Raw genomic sequence first — 10,373 nt, forward strand, 5'->3', positions numbered from 1 at the left:
GACTAAAAGTAGCTCAGCGTGGAATTTCTCTCTTGACCACTTGGATCTGAATTTCAAGCACAAGCCACTCCCATCTATTTCTGTTTGCCTGCATGGCTCCTCTGCCCCAATATCCACCAGGCCCTGGAATTTTTCCCTTGCAGAGTAAAGAGTTGGCATTTGGGAAGAAAATATCTCATTTGCCTGCACCAGAAAGCAGAGTTTGAGGTGTGTTAAAAGACTGTTCAGTCTGTCAGTCCACCCAGGATCATTGGAGGCAAGAGCTATACCACACAGGGCAGTCTTTTCAATACCTTAATGATCTGGCTGAGCAGCAGAAAGGAGGACAGAGCAAATGCTGGGATGAGCTGTGGTGGGCAGGGGAAGGAAAGACTGAGCTTTCTACCCCTGCCCAGATCGAGCACTTTGAAGGTGTACAGCAACTCCCCACTATCAGTCCGCTGTAAACCCTGGAGCTGTTTCTACCTCTGTCAGCATCTCCTGGGTTGTCTGCTCTCTCACATGCAGATGGCTTCCTCAGCTCAGTACTAGAATATCTCCAGGCACAGCTCTACCTTATGGCGAGCCAGGTCAAGCCTTGTAGGGTCTCTGCAGGCACTCATGTACCACCCACCAGCTTGGACACCATTTCACTTTCTCTACCTCCCTGTAGGGATGGAGAGAGGACAGCACAGAGAAGAGCTCCCTACTGCTGGGTTACTGGCCCTTCCACCTCATGGTGCAGCTGATGCCTGGAGTCAAGCTTCTACCCTGCTGCTTTTCCTTAAGAAAATCACACAGCTGGAGCCCACCTCCTGGAATTCCTTGGGGCAGCAGGCAAAAAAAAGCTGCGGAGGAGCATACCCACGACAAACAAGGGTGAGAGGCTGGGGGCAGTGCACAAGGCTGCCCCGCTCTGCCTGGGCAGCTGCATAGCGGGAAGGACTTGCTTCCACAAGCAGGTACTTACGCGGGAGTCCCACACAGGGTGAGGTGTGCCCGTGCCAGGAGTGCCCTCACTTCATATACTCCCCTTCGCTTACATAGTCCATAAAAGACCCCGGCAACTCAGCAAAATCTTCCAAGACAAGACTGGTGGAGTCCTCACCCAGCAGGTCACTGTCGGGCCGGGATGCCCGGGGTCGTAGAGCTGGTGGCGGTGGTGGTGGTGGCTGTGGAGGGGGCTCAGAGGCACCAGCCTGGTCAGAGGGAGGTAGTGGCTCCTCACAGTCTTCCGGATCCCCCTCGGAGGATGGCCCAAGGACATGGTAGAGGCTGGGCAAGCGGATGTCGAAGCGAAGGCCAAACTTGGCGAAGAGCTTCTCGTTGAGGGAGTAGAGCTTCTCCGAGATGTCATAGCCCAGGTGGGAGGAGAAGAGCCGGGCAATGTAGCGGTCCTTCCTCAGGAGAAGATACAGCTTCTTCCTTGGCCAGGTGATGAAGATGCAGTCAGTCTCAGCTGTCAGTGTGACCTGTAGGGCAGGGAGGAAGCAGAGTAAGCCCTACCACCCGGGTTCTCTCCAGTGATGGATCCCAGCCCCTTTGACATGTGCTCTCCTTGGAAATGGCAGGGCTGGACAGCCAGACTGCCCAAACCAAACAATCAGACAAATCTTTACTCGCCTCTGCTTCCTTTCCCCAAGGAGCCAGAGACCAGGTTTTCCTATCAATTAGCAGCATACTCTTGCTTAATCTAGCCACATGACTAGCTACATTTCACCCTCTCACTTTCAGAAAATGCTCCCTGTTGACACCTGAGTGATGCAGCTGAAATGAGCGAGGTGGCACACATGGTCTTATCCCTCTACAGAAATGTTATGGAGGGAAGTGTTTCTGTGTGCCCAGCTGGCCCAAGTCACCAGTGGGTAGCCCTGCAGCAGGCTGCCACCCTGTCCTGCCACCGGGTCACACACCCCCTGTTCCAAAAAGGCCCTAGGTATGGGAAGGGCCACCTGGAAGGCTTGCCTGGTCACCCTGTGCCAGAGGGACATCCTGTCTTGCCAGCTCTGCCAGGCGCTGTAGGACTGAATGGCCTTGAAGGATGCACAGCACAGCTCAGCTAGAGAGGAAATAAAAAGAGTTTACTGTATTTGTATGTAGGTAGGGAACTCACTCAAGGTTTTATTGGATTGGTTTTAGAGAACATTTCATTTTCCTTTGGGTTTTGCCAGTGCAAACAGAGCCACTTTTCCCCTTAGTTGTAAGACTAGACTATTAATAATAATAAAAAAATACAATACATTAGTATATACTATATTATATAAATCTAATAATAATGACAATAAAAGGTAAGGAACATAGAAAGGGTCAAACTACCTTGGGCCAAAGAAGAACATCCGAGTGTAACGGAGACACTGGCATGTGAACAAGTGTCAGGGCCAAAATATCCCGGGGGCTCCCTTTCACTCTATATCCAGGGGTCTCCTTGGCCAGCCACCATGGCAGAAGGCCACTGGGAAGCTGAACACGGCTTGGCTGCATGTGTGTGTCCTTGGGTTTGATATTTAATGCCACTGCCATGCAAGCAGCTGCCTTATGAAAGAAATATAGGAGATAAAATCTAAGAACTTTTCCAGGCTTAGGTGAGCAAGAGGAAGGGTCACATGGAAACTGAAATTACCAGAAACTCATTTTCCTAACCAATTTCTGGCACAGCAATCAAAAGCCTCCAATTCATGTGAGGGATTAAGTGAGATGTAATAAGAAAACCTGCCTCCTATTCAGAGCAGCAGGACAGATTTCAGTCATGAATCCTCCTGACACAAGAGCTCCGTCATCAGCAGAGCCCATAAATCAGCTTTCTGGGGGAAAGTGCCAGCCCTGAAACCCAACTCCTTCAGGCACTGGGAGCCAGTGGTCCTGTGGGAAGAAGACACAGTCAAAGAAGAAAGCTCAAGGAAACTGGCTCTCCTTGTAGACTGAGTTGTGATTTTGCCATTTTTCAGAGGGTTCAGGACTGAAATTGCTCAATCCAGAGAGCCATGGGGAAAACATGGGCAAGAAAAGCCTTTCATGTGCTCCTCCAGCAAAGTCCCAGAGTCAACATGCACTTTTTAAAGCAAATAACTGTAATGCTAGGAATAAGATTGAGATATGCCATAGAGTCTTATTAACTACTCAAGTAAGAGGGGCCAGTGGGTTAGACAGTTGCCAAAAGCAGCACAACATCATGCCTAAGCAAGGCCATCAAGAGTGATGTCCTGTCAGGAACATGGACTGGTCAAGTCTCAGCTGCTGAATGCTGGTCTTGCACAGGCTGCTGCTTCTTCGTGCTCTTCAGTGAGCAGACACGAGGTTTAGGCATTTCCAGCACCTGGCTTTAGCTCTTCCCCACCCAGGACACTATCTCCCCATCCCGGTGCCAGGCGCCACTGATCTCCTTGACCAGCCGTATCTTGCAGAACAGCAGAGATACCAATAGCATGGTGTTGGCAGGCACCAGGTGCAGCCTGGCACTAGTTTGCTGCTGAGCTGCCTCACACACCACAGATAAAGCCACTCAGGAGGCCAGGGAACCTACAGTTCCACAGAAATTAGCTCAGAAAACACTGCAGATGTCGTTGCAGGTTGCATGCCATCCAGATGGCCATTTTCCTGCTAGGAGCACCAGACAGCCATCATTCTCTCTACTCAACTCTTAGGCAAATACAATCCAGGAGCTAGCAGCAAACTGCTGCCGGGTTGAAGCCCTGTGCAAAACATTAAATACTCCCAGCTTTTGTATAGCCATGCTGCTGTTTCCCTCATCTACTCCATTATCCCTATTTCTGCTCACAAGCTGTAACCCTGTGTCATGGTCACACATTCAGACACCTCCTGCAACTGTTCCTCTTGCAAGATCATAATCACTCACCATGGCATGGCTTTCAGGAGTGACCACCATGACCCCTTCACACAGTACGTGGGCCAAATTCAGACCTGAGGAAAGCAGATTCAGAGACCTACCCCGGTTCCACCAAGTCTGAATGTGGCTGCCCTCATGAGAAAGCATCGTCATTACCTCATGACTGTCCCACGCTCCCAAGGGATTAGCAAAATCCCTCCTCATATGCCCTAACTGACATATTCTAGATTGACATTCTGACAGGGATCAGCCTGTCCTGGGATGTGAGTTAAAGGCAGAGAGATGTGAGCTTAAGTAATCTCCTCCAGAAGGAAAGCCACACAAATACTGTGAGGTGTTGACAGCAAGAGCAAAATCCTTTCAGTTGCTGCAAATAAGAATTGGCCTGGCCTCTCAGCAAGGGATTCTTTTGCTCAGAAAGAACCATATTCGGGTGTGAATCATCCTTTCTGCTTCTCTACCCCAAACACATCACCATCAGAAACTTCTGTGAGGAACGGGATATTTATGGATTTACATCACTGCCACACATCGCCATGGCTGCCATCCTGATGCTGGAACGATGAACCCTGCTAGGAGCATGCAGGGCAAATGTATCAGTACAGGTACTACTGTAATGAAAGTGAGCCAGCAATCCGATACCTGTCTCCCTGCTAAACTGGAAGGGGTACCACGTTCCACCCTCCCTGTTGTCAGCTGATAGTAGGAGCAAGCAGTGAGATCTTCTCAGGAAGGGAGGAAAAAAGATGACATAGCTGACTGCCCCATCCTGTGCTGGCTAAACCACAAGGAAGGGGAGGAAAGTATTCCCAATTAGCTTGGAATGTCGTAATGAGCCTCCTCTGTCCCCTTCTCAGACACACAATGAAGCGGCATGGACCGAGGCTGGGTTGCTGTGGGGTCATGCGGGGTTACCTGGAAAGTTCCTTCCTCAGAGGGTCGCAGCGACTCCCATTCTGGAGAGTCCAGGAATTGGTACGGAAAGATGTAGTGAAGGAATTGTCCGTCCTGGCTCACTCGGACCCTGCAGAGAGGACAGGTGAGGCATACAGGCTTAGGCCACAAAACAGGCGTCACACGAACCTGATCAGCTCACACAACATGCAGGCAGCTGGTTCCAGCAGGGAAGAAAGGACTTCTCCTCATCTCACACATGTCTCATATGCTCTCTGGGACAGCTGCAAAAGCTCCAGTCTGTGATGCTGTCCCGTGAGGGAAATGGTAATCACTGCCACTTCCCCATATTTCATGTTTTCTGTTTCTTGCTACAATGCCAGCCCTCATGGGTGCAATGCTTGGTCCTGAACCAGGACTTCTCAGCCCACAAGACTGCTGCTGCTTTTCAGGTACTTCTAAGCCAACCTGTGGCTCTTTGTACTTGCATGTACTCTTCCTGTCCTCAGAGTTGCACAAGGGCATTCCCCACCTCAGTGCTGGAAAGCTGCTACACCCAGAACTCTCCAAAAATCATGCTGGCCATCATTCCTGACACTGGGGCCTCATAGTTTGCTGCACATTACTATTCAATCTCTCTTGGCTTCTTTGCCTGCAAAGTATTACTTTCCCCTACTCTTGCTACAACTGCCTACCAATGTCAAGGTCAAACTTGCACACAGGTCTGCTGTGGGAACAGAGAAGGAGAGCTGCACAGGCCTGGGGCAATGGCAGGGCACTCTGAAGCTCTGTTCGGAGCTCTGCACCACCAGATCTGAGGCCTCTTGCCTCCCTGTCATCATGTTTCCCCATTGTACAATGGACAAAGGCAATTGTAGCTTTCAGGAGTTAGAAGTCTCAGTTCACTGTTAACTTGAAGTCAGCTGGGAGTGCTGCCTGGAAGGGTCTGGGATCACAAGGCAGGTTTCCTGATCCAGACACATTCTGTATTTCCAAGCCCTCCTTGTCCTGCTATTGTTCCATTTAATGGGGAAGGGGGGGGGAGCACCATAACAGTAGCAATGCTCTGCTGGGTCAGCAAGGACCTCACAAGGCAATAGAGTGGGTATCAGGAAACACAAATCCAATCCCATCTCTCCTGTACCAGCCAAGAAGCATACTTCCCACTGCAAAAGAGAGCAGAACAACTACCCCACCAGCACAGGCTTACTGTCTGTTGCAGCAATTTCATGCCCAAAGAGCAGCATCAGATTATCCAGTGCAGGGCAAGACACCACAGACTCTCCCCCACTAACATTATTTGCAGATATGGTAAACTTCAGAGCAAACTGCTTCACACAGACATTTGGTAAGGGGAAAGATACCTAATGGAAACGTGTGTACCAAATTTCCTCCCCAGTGCTTTGCCATTCAGCACTGGTCAGTGGTCTCAGGATGCTCTTAACACATTCTAGAAAAGGGATAAACACAAAAAGGAAGGGCAGCCCTTCTTCTTCACACACTCCCTCACCAGAGAGGATGCACCACCATAGTAGAGCATGAGCTCCAGATGATGCTGTGTTTGTCTTCCTGAAGGAAAATCCTTGAGACACCCCTCTTACAGCTCAGCACTGCTCCCATTTACAGATCTCCTTCTTTTCCCACTCTCACTTGACATTAGTGCCAAGCGCCTAGCAGCAGCTGGGAAGCCAGTATCGTTATTGTTTGCCTTGCGTTTGGATTTTGCAGATCGTTAAAAGATATGTTCATAGAGGCATGCCACAGGATCTCGGGTGAACAAAATGCCAGTACTTCATCAGCACAGTTCACTCAATAGTAAACAAATAGCAAAAGTGCATGGCTTGCCAGGCAATCAGCTGTGACTGTCTAAAGGTCCCTGAGGTCCTTCTTGGTTGTCCATAGGAAGGAACATCATGAATGCATGGCAGCACAGGGACAAAAGAGGCCTGATAAGGGAAGATCCACCACAGGAGAGCTCTCTCTCTTTTTTTGACAAAATGACGCTCGAAGTGAAAAATTTCAGAGCCTTGAGGGCTGAGGTGTTGGGAACAGGGGTGGAACCTCTCCCTGAACTCTGCTGGCCAGGGGGTGAACCAAGGACTCGGTGTACTCGGTGCATGGCCAATTCAAATCACAGAGGTACATCTGGTACCCCCAGAGACCACAGGTCCAGACACACTGTCTTCCTGCCTTGAGAAACATTCTCTCTTGGCTGGTCTGCTCCTGTCAGAAATAAGATCTCTTTAAAATAACAGAGTTAAGGATCCCCCAGTGGTAACACAGGGAAGGCGGAGCTGGCATCTTCACTGCACATAGCTTGATTCTGCAAATTGTTCCCTGAAATATTCTGACTTAGAAAAACAAAACAAAAACAAGCCCAAAAAGCAAATTACCCCACCTCTGCAACAAACATGCATATCTCAAAGTCCTTTCAGAAGAAGGAAACAATCATCGCCCCAGTTTCTACAGAGGGTGAAAATACAACAATAAGCCACAGAACTTTGCTGTCAGACTTTGTTCAGAAACAGGAGAGCCTTTACCTGCCAGACAGCAGCAACGAGAGGCGGTCAATGGGCGTCTTGCCCTCAACCGCGTAGTTCTGGTCTCTGACTAGCGACTGGACTTGCTCTTCGCAGCACTTCACAATTTCTTTGTAGACGTCCCGGGATACCTGCAAGGGCAGGTACATGGTCTTGTAGAGGAGGTCAAACTCTTCTGGGATGGTGTCTCTGCGGAGCCGGTAACCCAGGTGAGCCAGTTGAAGCAAGCAGGCAAGGACGAGCACGATGTTCCAGATGAAGATGTCCAGCCCGCAGGCGCTCAGCCAGCCCCACAGAGCATAGCAGAAGTAGCCTGGGGCCAGGAGGCCAAAGATATAGAGGGACCCAAAGATGCCGCTTCCCCCCATGTAACCCAGGAGGACGATGCAGCTGGCCAGCTGGTAGGCCGCTCCCTCCATAAACTCCTTCCAGGCATCGCACACCGGAGGCTGGAGAACAGCCTGGTCCCAAGAGGGGCTGCTTGTGCTCATCCTTCCTCACTCCCCACCCTCCCCGGCTGTCCTGCACTCAAAATGAATTGTCATACACAAAGGGTGCTGCAGAGGTCTGAAACTAGAGCTGCTGGGTAGCTGTTGTTGTTGTTCCTCCTCCTCTTGAGCACCAGCTGGTCCCACAGCAGCACGCCTCAGAGTGGCATGTTAAAGTGCCGCTGAATGTCTTTTCGCCCAAAAAAACTCCAAAAGGGCTTGTTTCTTGTCTTGTGGCTCACAAACTGGCAGCTGGTCCCTTCCTCAGCCACATCAGTGAGAAATGGAGCTGGCAAATATGGGGCCAAAAGAGCTCAGTCAAAGAAAAAGTAGAGGCCATTAGCTGAAAAGCTCGCAGACGGGACAGAGATCTCGTTGCACTGCCTCTCTCGCCAGCCCTCCAGCACTGGAAATAGCGACCGTGACAGAGCAGCGGAGGGAGCTGGTGTTGAGTGTGGAATGCGTATCACTTGGCAGCAGAAAGGAGAGAGACCCCAAATGGATAACCATGTTTGGAATTGAAATCCAAGGAGCAAAAGCAGCGAGGAGAACAGAGAGCAGGCATGCACCCGCTACTTAACATAACTCAGGCGCCCAGATAAGTCCGGCACAGCACCATGAGGGGAAAGGAGAGAGGAAAACAACCAGCTTATCGCAGCGAACTCCAGCCACATGTGGGGCTCCACACCGCTCTGTGCTCCTGCAAGAGAGTGACTTTCACCCAGCACAAAAAAGAAGGGTCACCCCCTTCTGCTGTGGCTCGTAGCGAAGGCAGGAACTTAGCAAAAGAGAGGTTGGTTTTTGGGAAATGCTTTCCAGGAGCTGCAGCACAGCTTCCCCTTGCACCAGGCAGCTCCATCTCGTGTTGCATTTTAGACCAAGGGGCACAAGGTAAAGTTCTGCACGGGCACACAGTTGTGAGTGCACAGGATACAGCTAAAGTAAATGAGCTAGCTCCATCTATTGCAGGGGGGATTATCCTGCATAGGAGTTCAGGAGTGTTTAACGTGGAAGCGTGTTTTGCAGGAAAACACCTAGTTGAGGGAGGATTTACCAACCCTGCAGTTAACAAGTTCTGTTGGGAAGCATCCTTGGGAAATGTCATCTCACATTTTCATTTTTTATAGCTATTTGGACCCCACCCCCAGGACCTTCCTTTAGCACAAAGAAGAAAGCAAACACTTTCCACTTGGGTAACCTGAGACATAGACACAAGAGGGACCTGCCGAGTTCAGCCCTCTGTGGTCAGCTACAGAAAAGATGTGTAAATACAATTTCTCCCCTGCTTCAAGTAACACGTTACCAGTCGTACAGACAGGATCTGCCTCGCTGCCAGAAAGCAGTTACATTTCAGGCATTGATGCAACCCACATGGTCAGTCAACAGCATGAAGTCAGGCTGCATGGGTCAGTGGAGTAGAGATAGGGTTTCAAGGGTGGTCGTGTTTCAGGCCGAGCTTGCAGCTGCCCTGCCTAAGATGCCATTCCCGTTGGCACCCTTCACTTAAAGACACACTGGCTCTTCTACTGATAGTGCTCCAGAATAACACTATTTACCAGGTGAGGCTCAAGCAATGCTTTACAGCAACCTTAAAGAATTAATCATGGTCTGAGTACAATCTATCTCTACAACCATTAGTCCACGTGCAACGTGGAGCAGTACGACTCCTAAGAGCACTAAAGGCTGTGCCATCTTGACAGGTTGCCATGTGGAAGAAAACAAGACAAATTAAGCTTTGCACAGGGAGTGAGAGTACAATCCACTAAGAAAGATGCCTTCTGTTAATGGTGAAGTGAAACAAGGAACCTTGTCTCCAGTGGTCCCTTATTTAAGTGAAGAAATAAATCCTACTGACTAATGCAGAACAAGGCTCAGCTGTAAGAGGTATGGGGAAATGAAGAACTTAATTTCTTTTGACCTTCCCTGCAAAGAGGGAAGGATGATCTTATGGCCAAAGCACCACAGTAAAAATCTTAGGAGCAAAGTTCTGGTTTTCATATCCTTGCCATGTACTTGCCAGATGACCTCAAAAACAACTTGTCTTCCTTTAGGCCTCTGCAAAATATCAATATTAAAAAGGACCCAGTTTTCAAGATAGGCTGACATTTGAGAAAATTGGGAGTTGGGATATCAGGACTGGGAACACCTAGGAGAAGGATACTTTACATAAGATCTGTGAGACAAAAACAAACAGTTATGATGCTGAACTGCATTAGAGGAAGCATTCTGAGAAGCAACACTGCAATATTTCCTGCCTTTCCATACTAAAAAAAAACAACTTTTGCAGCAACATGAAAGAAAAATGACAAGAAGAAGTAGTTATGAATTTCCCTTCTCTGGTGGGTAAATTCCTGAGCTTAACACAATGTTAATGACTCGTTTGGAGACTGAAGATGCTTCCTCTGGCATCTTCCAGAACACGGACAGTGTCCTTGCAGTAACCCCAGAAGGGTGCGCTGGGGTCACAGTGCTGTTGGGGCTAGTGCCGCAGGTGAGGGTAGGCAGTGGTGACTCCCCTGCGGGGGGCAGGCAGGAAGCTCTAAACCCACAGCAGTAACAGCACAAAGCGCTCTTTCGAAACTGTACAACTTTTCTGCTGGGACTGAACGTGACGCTGTAGAGAGAATG

At 49.6% G+C, this 10,373-nt stretch overlaps 1 protein-coding gene across 3 annotated transcripts in view; it reads right to left on the reverse strand.

Annotated features, from left to right (window-relative positions):
* The window catches only part of POPDC2 (popeye domain containing 2), a 10,288-nt gene extending 2,540 nt beyond the window's left edge, over nt 1-7,748 (reverse strand). The window contains exons 1-4 of one of the 3 annotated variants that reach the window (XM_010183785.1): nt 7,258-7,748; nt 4,739-4,847; nt 1,245-1,451; nt 1,048-1,071 (exon numbers count right to left, since the gene is read on the reverse strand). In XM_010183785.1, coding sequence (XP_010182087.1) covers nt 1,048-1,071; nt 1,245-1,451; nt 4,739-4,847; nt 7,258-7,748 — 831 coding nt within the window. Of the gene's footprint in view, nt 1-995; nt 1,452-4,738; nt 4,848-7,257 lie in introns of those variants that run through there. The other 2 variants (XM_010183784.1, XM_010183783.1) reach the window with 2 other exon arrangements.
* Between the last annotated feature and the right edge of the window lie 2,625 nt (nt 7,749-10,373).

Source organism: Mesitornis unicolor, unplaced genomic scaffold, assembly GCF_000695765.1.
Source record: "Mesitornis unicolor isolate BGI_N332 unplaced genomic scaffold, ASM69576v1 scaffold25154, whole genome shotgun sequence".
NCBI classification, from domain to species: domain Eukaryota; kingdom Metazoa; phylum Chordata; class Aves; order Mesitornithiformes; family Mesitornithidae; genus Mesitornis; species Mesitornis unicolor.